Raw genomic sequence first — 11159 nt, forward strand, 5'->3', positions numbered from 1 at the left:
CTCCCAAGAAATGATAGGTTAATTAAACTAGTCGACCTCACAAGTCTAACCCATTTTGTCACCCTTAGTTAAGATTATCACATGCTACTTGTTTGAGATCCCACATGAATTGGCTAGAGAAATGACCAAAATGATGTAAGTTATCAGGCAATCCTCATCTCTTGAGTTTGCTTTTGGAGTAGAGTTAGGTACTCCAAATTCAAATTCTAAAATGATATTACTTAGAGCCTATTATAATAATTTGGATTACTAGTTATCGAGTTGTTATCAAACCACTTATAAATGTTTAGTTTTATAAACTTTACACTTGAGATGTTCAATCTTCGGAAGGGATGTGCTAGAAATCCCATATTGACTAGAGATATAATCAAAATAGTGTAAGTGAGAGACAACCCTTACTTCTTGAGATAACTTATGAAATTGAATTAAGTCCAAACTCAAATTATAAAAATATAGTCTGTTTTGACATTATGTACACCTCATGGTTTTGTCCTTAAAATGTGCTTTAGTGGGTTAAAGAAATAAGGTATTTGTAAAGTATATTGTTGGTCTTGATTTCTATGCAATGTAGAACTTTTTAGTGTATCAAATTAGTTTAAAATTTTGGAATGGAGAAAACTAATATTTATCCTCATTTAATTATATTTCGCCTAAAATTGAGAGATATAAATGATACAAGAGTTTTTTTTTTTTAGAATTTAATTGTTATATATATAATTAGTGTAATTTTTTTCACAAACAACCAATAAGAATCAATTTTAGTGTATGTTTTAAGATAACTATTATAAAAATCAATAAACTTACTAAAATAGTGGTATTATATTATATAATAAAGAAATTACACTGTTAACATGTACAAGTTGATTTTTTATATTACTTAGACTAAACTGTTATTAACGTAATTAAATTTGTATATTCTAAAACATATATAGTAATGAAGCCAATTTTAGGATGGACCACCTTGATAGATGGTTTATTATGAATCATAATTCTTGACCATTAAATCAATTTTAGTATTGTAGATCATCTCATCCCAAACCCCCACTCTTCTTAGTAATCGTCGTTCGTCGTAGCCTTGGTGCTTGCAATCATAAAAGGATGGAGCTTTTTAAGCGTCCCAAAATACACCACACAATGCTATGTTCTTGTTATTATTATTACTTTTTGGAAAGAAAAAAAAAAAAAAGTTTATGGAGCCAACTTGGGGACCGATCTACAAATCATGTATCTCTCTTTGAAGCAAACCAACGAAAAAATGTTTTTTATTGGATTTTATTCATTGTATCTCATTGAATCGAACGACCTTCATAGTTTTTTTTAAAGGACGAGTTCAGAAGAAGGATGGGATTTTCTGTAGCGGTGGGTTCCTGTATCTTGCTACAAAGATGGATGGGTCACTTGGTTATATTGTGGTTAGTGGAGAAGAAAAGAGGGGGAAAAAATGAAATGTCGCCGTTGAAAATTTCTTCCGGCTGCGGCTCATGGTGGCAAGGCCAGCCTGAGTGCCATGACACTGGGTTCATAACTAAAAGGGATCTAATTTTTTTTTAAAAAAAATTATAACTTTGTAATATTTTTTATATTATTCTATATTGTTTTTATAAATAAATCAAAGTTATTATTTATTTTAGGCCTCCTTTTTTATTCAAATTAAAATGTCTCATGCTATTAAAAAGTGTCACTCTTTTAATAAATTTTCCTAATGTTTTACAATTATAGATTCATATTGATTAAATTTTCAATTCTGTGATATATCAACATATTGAAGAAACATAATAAAAATTAAAATTATAATAAAAATAAAACTAAAATTAATATGAAATGATATTTTTATCAATTTCATATTAAAGCTTACATATTGAGGATGACATTAATCATATTGACCTAATCATTACATTGTCAATGAAGAAGAAGTTGTTCTCTTACTCTATGTGTCATCAAAGAAGAAGATAGAGGTGGCAAATAAAAAATATCGTCATTAGAAGTAATTTTTTGCGACAGCAAATGGTGCTTGCTGGTGGGAGGTGAGGAATTTGGTGTGAGATGACTTACAATACTAAGATTAATCTAATGATCATAAATTATGACTTACACTATCAAGGTGGTCCACCTTAATAACTAATGACCTAGTAATAATTTGTAGTATTTTACTTTTTCTCTTCTCCTACCAAACATAGTCGTCTTTCCTACATCTCCTTTAAAATTCTTTCCCTTCTTCAAAACACTGCATATATATGAGAACGTGCCCTCTTCATCCATCATGTTTTCATCGTTGGCTCCAATTGTTAAAGGAGATATTGGAGCTGTCAGATAGTAACACTTTGTAACAAATGTGAAGAAAAAGACTATAATTAGTCTTCAGGTTCTTCTCTCGAATCAAATTTCTGATAGTATTCACTTTCATTGCCATAATTGATTGATATTTTCTGTCTGTCATTGTGCAATCAATGATAAAAGCTTTTTTTGTTTTTTTAAGCTATGATTCAGTCTCACATTTAAGTTTGCCTATCTAAGAGTGAACCCACATATAGAGGTGTAGATATTATTACAAGGGAATGTATTATTAAGAGCTCAGTGTATGTTTGGTAAACATTTGTTTTTAGAAATAATTACATTAAAATATACTTTTGTCTCTTATATAGGATTGGATTTTTATTTTAATTCCTAATAAATTTTTGGCCCATAATAAAAAATTATTTTATTTTTCTGTCCTCAAAGTGTTATCTAAATTACTTTTTTAAGTGCTATTTAAATAAATTTGGAATTAAAAAAGAAAAATTTATTAGAACCAATAAAATTTATTGGGACCAAAACAAAAATTCAATTGTTTATTAAAGAGAAAATATATATTTAAGTCAAATAATTTTTTTTTAAAAAAAATCCTTTTATGAAATTGGTAAAAATAATTATATTTTTATAATAAATTTTTTATGACGTTCTAATCAAAACCCATAATATCCCATAATATTTTGGTTAGTAATTCCTTATAAAGTAATTCCTCTAACTTATTTTATTTTTTTAGTTTTTAATTTGTCTTCTAAGTTTATTGTATAATCCATTTTTTAATTTGTAACGATGTTATTCTTAAGTAATACTACCTAGCGGTATAAACAGGTCATCTCCAACCCGCAAATTTGTCTAACCTAACACAATCTAATTACATTTTTATGAATTGAGTTGGGTAATTGGATTGGGTTGAATTTATTTTAACAAATAATTAAAATTGGATTAGATAAGGAGTTTAGAATTAAGGATCTAACTGAATTCACCCAAATCTACCCTAAACATATAAAAAAATACCAATATGTGATTTTATGAATAATGTGAGTGATTAAGCTGGTTACATATCTATATATGTTTTATCATTATGAATGAATTACTCAAACAACTTTATAATCCATCTTATAAATACATAATATTTTGTGAATATTGTAAGTATATATTTTACCACAAATGTTAATACCAGTAAATGTCAATGTCCTAGCAGGAGATTGGGTTTGACTTCCTCTCTTGACATTGTTTATATATCAAATTAAGTGATTTTAAAAATTATTAATCAAACATATGCGATTTTGACTTTTGATATAAGTTGTAATTATAATTGATGTAGAAAAGTGACAATCGATTCAGAAAGCTATTTTTTTTACATTGATTATAATTACAATCAATGTTAAAAATCAAAATCATCTATATTTGGTAAGCACTTATCAAAACCATTTACTTCGGTATATAATTTTACGAAATCACTTTGTTTAGTAAATAAAAAAGTCTCTCATTTCAAAGGATAGTTATAAAAACAAATTCTTGAAAATACTGATTTTGAAAATATCCTTGATTGTTTTTGAGTTTGAGATATTTTGTAAAAAGAAAATAGAATAAAAGAGGTGATAATTTTTTAATGATTCAACCGGATGACTTAGTTCAACCTAATTCAATTAAAATTTGATTGGGTTGAAAAAAAAAACCCAACCCAACCTGAACCTCTTATACCCCTAATACTACCTTCATTCCATATTTATTCAAATTTAAGAATCATGTGTACATATAATAAGAAATATTTAAGGAAAGTAATATATTATTATTTTTGGACCTTTTTCTTCAAACCACATTATAGTTGTAAATTATTTATTGACATTATTAATTACTCATTTCTATCCAAAAATCTATCTGAGCATCTTTAGTTTGATCTCCTCTTCTAGTAATATTTTTCCATCCACTTGAACCTAAAAGGCTGCTCAAACACTTATACCAGTGACAGTAACAAATCCACGATGAGGGAAATGGAGGCCATTGTCCGTACAAGGTATTTTTTTTTTTTTTTACTTAATATGCCAAGTATATTTTTTTACCCCATAAAAAAAATATGTCCCATAAGATAATTATTTTAAAAAATGAATGTAAGAAATTATAAAAGATAAAATAAGTTAGTACTAATTTAACTCACAGAAAAAATAAATTGATACTAACTTCACCCACGAAAAAATAAATTGATACTAATTTATCGATTTTACCTTTTTTATTTTAACCACTCCTGATTTCTCTAAAAGTTTATAATATTTTTGTTATGGAAAAATATTATAGGCTATTTTTTCCTCCCACTAAAAAAAACTATGGATCCACCACTAACCAGTGACATGTTGATGTTGTTTTTGACTAAAACACCCTTATTTAACATCTCGTTACTTGTGATCAATTACTATTATAAAGTAATTGTTAAAAATGGATATAAGTAAAAGAAAAATAGATTTATAAAATATCAATTGTTTCTTTTACAAGTAAAATATCAATAGTTTTAAAACCAAAAAAAGTATGTTAAAGCATAGATATAAGTAGTAAAAATATTGTGTTGACTTAGGATATGTTTGGTTTAAAGACGAAGTAGTAGGAAATGAGCGAGTAAGAAATAAAAAAAAAAAAAGTGAAATGATTTTTTAAGTTATTTAATAGAAAAAATGAAAAGAATGAAGATTAAAAAATTTATTTTATTTTGTTTGATTTTATAAAAAAAGTAAAACAAAAGAAAAAGCATGTACTAATATATAAGATGGATAATGATTTAAAAACCCCGAGAAAGAAAAGAAGTATGAAAAATTAAAGATTTGATCTTTTTACAAAAATCAAAACACCTTCTATTCCTTTACTTTTCCATCTACTTTTGGACGAATTGGATGTAGTCTCACTCTTTGTCGTTCATCCTCTCACTTTATTCAATAAACCAAACATATGAAAAGAATTTGAAATAGCGGTATTTGTTTTCTAACTTTTATGGTTCCTTGCTCTCATGATGCACCGAACCCAACACATTGTTAATGAAATAATGGAGTTAACTAAGGTAGCTTTCAAAAAAAGTTTAATTTTAATATTTTGTCAATGTAAATATTCTAAAATTATTAATCAATTAAAAAACATTTTAAATGTCACTTTCATAATAATTCCTTTATCCATTATAATTGTTATGTTAAAAGAAAAAATGTAAAGTTTTAATTTTTTAATGTAATATTAATTATTATTTTTATTTATATTCCTTGTAATAATTTTTAAAATACTATTGTGGTGTTGCATTATTTCTACTTTCTAGGCAAGAGGATCAATAATAAGTTTAATTTCATAAAATTATTATAATCTTTTATTTATTAAATTTTTCTAGTTTGTGTAAATAAACTTTGAGATGTCAAAATCTCACACACTATTCAAATTAGAGGGAGTAAAAACTAAAAAGTGTTGTTTCATTTATTGACATTTGATGTTTTTTTTTATTAAAATGGATTAAAAATTAAAACTAATTACCATAATGAATTAGTCAATAAAGTATTTATTAGAATGAGTAATCTTTATCATATAAGAATGTAGGAGACATCTTAAGTGACACCTTATATTTTTTGTTTGTCTTGTAACAAGAGATGTCATTCTGATATGTTTCATCCTATTTAACGTCAATCACTTTAAATACTCGTTTAATGTATAGATTCCATGACGTATTTTTACTCAATTTAACATTGATCAAGCCGATCCAAAATACCTATTTTAAATTATAAATTAGAAAAATAGAAAACTGCATATTTTATTAAAAATAATAATTTTTTAATAAGTTTAAATAAACTTACCCTTATGTTTTCATTTCTATGTACTTTGTTAATTTTTAGTTAAAATTATAAAATATAAGTAAAAAAATAAGAATATATTATAATTATAAAATTTACAATGAAATACAATTATATAGTGAAAGGTTAAACAATAATTAAAGCACTGCTATATATAATTAATATTTTAATTTTCTTGTACTTTGCGTCAGCTTGACATTAAATTATGTAAAAATGTGCATAAAATCCAATAATATAAAGACACTAAATAAATGAAACATAATTGGGTGATGTCTCTCACTACAAGACCAATAAAGAGTATAAAATGTTGTTTAGGGTGATGCTTCTTACATTCCAACGTGATAAAAATTACTTATTTTGATAAATACTTTATTGCCTAACCATTCATGACAATTAATTTTTTTTAATCCATTTTGGTAAGAAAAAAATAGCCTTAGACCTAACACTTGTCTGCATTGGTATTTTTTGCAAATCAAATAAATTGAGAGTAGGTAAACTGAGAGAAGATATTTTTAGCAAATCAAATAAATTGAGAGTAGATAAACCGAGACAAATTACAGTTGAATGAAACACACGTTATTAGGCTAAAAAGTATAAAGCTATATATATCTACGGATCTACCCATCATTTAATGCAATTTAATCACTCATCCTTTATTGATCTACAGGAACCACCTTTCCAGCACCTTGTTTTGTCATCCTGTTTCTCTTTAGTGTCCTAAGTGTTGAAACTGACTAATTAATAAGCCATTGAAAATCCATCCATAGTTTCCAATATTACAAGGAATGACAATAAAATGTCACTTGGAAAAAGTAAATGAGCCAATTCCAACCAGGCATTGCTGAATTTCTCCATGTGATGACACTTGATAAGCTAGAACTGGTATTGATTGACAACAACAGAATCACGCCAAAATCAATGTAGCAGGTTTGAACTTTGAATCCCGATTAGTCCACTGAGAAATTGGGGAGTCCACTGAAGTAACACATGGTTTAATTGACAAAACTTCATTCCACATAGTGACTTAGAATTCATGTTAATAGTGAAAAACAATTATTATATAGAGATCCCTTATCTTTCTGTGTTCAGGCCAGCACCCAGCAAGCCCACAACTTGGCAAGCCCAAGAAAGTTCAAACGGCCCAGTTTCCTATTTGAGTTGAGGGACTAATTATGTGTTATGTCCTATTAGTGTAAGTTTGGTTCATTGGTATAAAATATATAGGGAATTGTTGTATATTTTAAGTGAATATTTTATAAGCTTAATATTTCTATTTAATTAAATATAAAAGTTGTTTTAAATTAATATAGAGCTTATAAAAGAATAGATATTTTATTTTGACTTGATCTTGTTAACTTGATCTTTTTAGACTTGGATTCACCTTATTCTTTTGACTTGTTCTCAAGTTGTTTTATCAATACTAATTTTTCTTTGTATATATTTTAGGGCTTTAATGTGTTAATAACGGATCAGAACTCCGATACCATCTTAGAATATATAATGTGAGAAGTCTAACTCAACCCAAAAAATTAGTTTAAGGGGTGAGGGTTATCCCTCACTTATATATTCTAATATGAGATTACTTTTAACGTGGGACTTGAAATATTTTCAATAATTTTTAACTCAAAATTAATTTTTGGAGTGAGAATTAATTTTTCAAAATAAAACCAAACACATAAACATGTTTATTTTAAATCACGTACCTAATTTTAGATAATCCAATGGAAATTCAAACACGTAGGAAATCTAATACATCACTAGATCTTTGCACCATGCACACAAGATTTCCTGTACCCAAAAAAAGTAGAAAATCTAAGTGCATGTTTGTTTCACAGATGTGTTGGCTCCCACCATCGTTTTGGGAAGCATCTCATGTGTTACTTATGCTGTGAAACACATGGGAATTCATGCTGCCACAATTAGAAAAACAAAAACATAGCTTAAGTCATTAACTCACTAATCTCACATGAGTTCTAGAATATTTAAACTCATCCACACAGAGACTATTGCATGGTTGGTGTCAAGACTGTTACTCTCTCTCATTTGAGCCATGCAAGAAAGAAGACACTTGCACATTATCTCAAACTTTTTGCATATATTGCTTTTGGAGTGTCTTTATAAATATCACCATTTTCACCAACTCATCGGACTAACATTCTCACCCTATTCACTGAGGAGCATGTGGGCCTTTGAATACAAAAGCTCAACTAGATCACTTTGTAGTGCTCCCTGCAGAAACTTTTTTCTTTTTCTCAAAAACCATGTGGATGTTCCATCTACTCATTAAGGGGCATAAATGTAATCAATACTTTGCCGTTACATACTATATATATAGTCCTCAGATCCTGGCAGCAAATATGTACTTTTAGAAAGCTAATCAACGTGGCTTCTCTCACCCTTTAAATGCCACCGTGTAGCTTCATTATTTTTAAGGCAATACCTCTAGCATGCTCTTATCTTTTCTATTTGAAGTGTGTATTCTCAATCTCATCCTTTCTTCAACTATGACCAAGTGGTTTTATGGGATAATGGGAGCAACAACATGGTGTAAGGAAGTTTTTTCTATGAGGGTTTTGGCTGGCAGTGGCGGTTATGCAGTTGATCTTTTCATAAAAGTTGTCATTGCTGAATTTACTTGCATTCTGGCACTAGGTAATTGTTGAATTGCTAGCTACCGTTGCCTTTGTCCTGACTCCTGAGAAATTACTGATTCAGAGCACAGTGGCTAACAAACACATTGTTATATTATGTTGCACATTTCATCAATTAGGCATAAGTTGAGGTCTAAATCAAGCATTCAGTATATCATTCTTACAGCCTTGCTTTATAAGGTTTTTCTTTTATCGGCCAGCCAATGTTAAGATAATAATTAGTGCTAAGCATTAAACCTTGCATCCTTTATTAAAACAACAACAACAAAATGTCTTATCTCATTAAGTGAAAGTCGGTTATATGAACCACACAACGTTATTGGACTCGATTAAAGACTAAATCGTCAGAGATATTATTTATCGTGAGATTCTCCTTAACTGATTTCCTCTAATGTCATTCCTGATCTCCTCCAACTCCATGCAACCTTTAACATAGAAACATCAGAAAATAATCCCTTTTATGGTATTATAAGTAATATTTGATCTTTGGTACAGGAGGGTCCATAGTGGGGATAATTGCTGGAGCTATCAAAGGCCATACCAGAGGAGCTGGTTTTCTTGATGGAGCTTGCAAAGGAGCTGTCACAGGGGCCATTGCAGCACTAGAATTGCTAAATATTGCTGCTTATGATGAGCCACTGTCTAAGGTGTAATACTTCAAGTTCCATGGTTTGGCAATTGGATAGATTCATATAATCATATTATTTCATCAATGGCTAGTAGCTAGACACACTTTAAATTTGTGCTGTTGGTCACTCACTAGTCTAAGTCCAAGGGCTCTCTGAGTTCCTTTTCTTGTTGGTTCTACTTTCTACATATTACTGATTCAATAGTTAGGTCTGAGGTAAAGTTACAGTTACATATTTTGTTTGTTTAAGCAAATATTTGATTTGAAGATATGTTTTAAATATCACAATAATTGTGTAATTTCTTTTATAAAAAGTAGCATTTTAGTGTACAGTGAAACATGAAATGAAGATAATAAAAAAGGTTTTCTCCCAATTCTAAAAATAACAACTTACAAAAAAGTCCTAAAAATATGTATGATAGAATCAATGTTTTAGGCTTAAGCCAACTAGCAATAACATTCTCCCATTTCTGAACTCTTAAATTTGATGTTGATATGCAGGTAGCCCTATTGAGGAGTTTATTAAATGGAAAGCTATTTATGGAATGGATATGTCCAGCTGTTGCACAAGCCTATCATTGTCATGTAAGGATAAGTATACAAAACTTATATAAATGTCAAATCAGTAGCCCCCATTAGAGTTCTCGATATGATATCAAATCTTTGATGAAATTACTTTTTCAGATCAGTGCACATGCAACAACTTACAGAGAAGAATCAGATATTTACAATGACAATATTGTCAGGGAAATCACAGTCGAAGGGGTGGCTTGGAATATCATTCAAAAGCCTCCTGTTCAACAATTCAATTCCAGTAAAATGTTCAAATTATACAATGACTCTTGCTGCTCAATATGCTTCCAGGTGAGGATTTTTTTTTCTGAGCCTGTGAAAAATTCATGAGTTCAAGAACCAAAAGCAGTTAAAAAAATCAAAATGTTACTAGACTCTGAATTTAACATACAGATGCCCACATATATAGTGTATAATCTTCCTTCATTTTAAGGTCAGGTATTTCTGTTCATTAGTTTATCATTACCTTGCCATACACAATGACATTAACCCCATTGTCTTAAAATTATATTCTGCAGGATTTTGAGGATGAAGAATTTGTGAGGACACTTCCAAAATGTGGCCACTTTTTTCACTTAGTCTGCATAGACAAATGGCTAGTCCAACGAAGATCATGCCCCATGTGTAGAATTTATGTTCCAGATTTATGAGTTTGCAGTTGAATTGTAGTCGGAGATATCGGTTTACATTTTCAAAGAAAAAATTGCGCATATAATAACCTACTATTCTAGGGTTATTCTTTGTTAATAATCTCTTTTTTTCTGTTATCTATTATATAATATAGTTTTGAAATAAATTGTCATGTGATATTTTTAAAAGAATAAATATAAATAATAAATCATATATGCATTTGACAATGTTACCAAATTTTTATATTATCACACAATCTCAAATTACCCCTCTTTGCGATAAAGTTATTGATTTTTATAACAATTATTTAAAAATTTATAAAAATAATTTTTAATTTGATTTTCAGTTTATAAAAATTTGCATTGCATATTTATTGAACTCTTTTTGAAGTTTAATTTATTAATGAACTTAGTATTGATATGTATTTTTCTTCATTCTCCAAATGTACGTAAACATAAATAGAAGGGTGTAATAAATATTTCAAGTACTTTACTTAAAGCTTAAAATAATAAATTAATTTTTTCTAGTTATTCTGTTCCAAAATACCATCAAATAACGTTAATGCGTTTCTTATTC

At 28.5% G+C, this 11159-nt stretch overlaps 1 protein-coding gene across 1 annotated transcript; it reads left to right on the forward strand.

The window, feature by feature from the left end:
• Nucleotides 1-8458: 8458 nt before the first annotated feature.
• LOC100799697 (NEP1-interacting protein-like 2) lies at nt 8459-10687 on the forward strand. The gene is made up of 5 exons (XM_006603130.3): nt 8459-8753; nt 9248-9399; nt 9882-9965; nt 10065-10244; nt 10472-10687. The coding sequence occupies exons 1-5, from the start codon at nt 8549-8551 to the stop codon at nt 10601-10603; spliced, it is 753 nt and encodes a 250-aa protein (XP_006603193.2). The 5' UTR covers nt 8459-8548; the 3' UTR covers nt 10604-10687.
• The last annotated feature ends 472 nt before the right edge of the window (nt 10688-11159 follow it).

Source organism: Glycine max, chromosome 18 (assembly GCF_000004515.6).
Source record: "Glycine max cultivar Williams 82 chromosome 18, Glycine_max_v4.0, whole genome shotgun sequence".
Taxonomy (NCBI): Eukaryota; Viridiplantae; Streptophyta; class Magnoliopsida; order Fabales; family Fabaceae; genus Glycine; species Glycine max.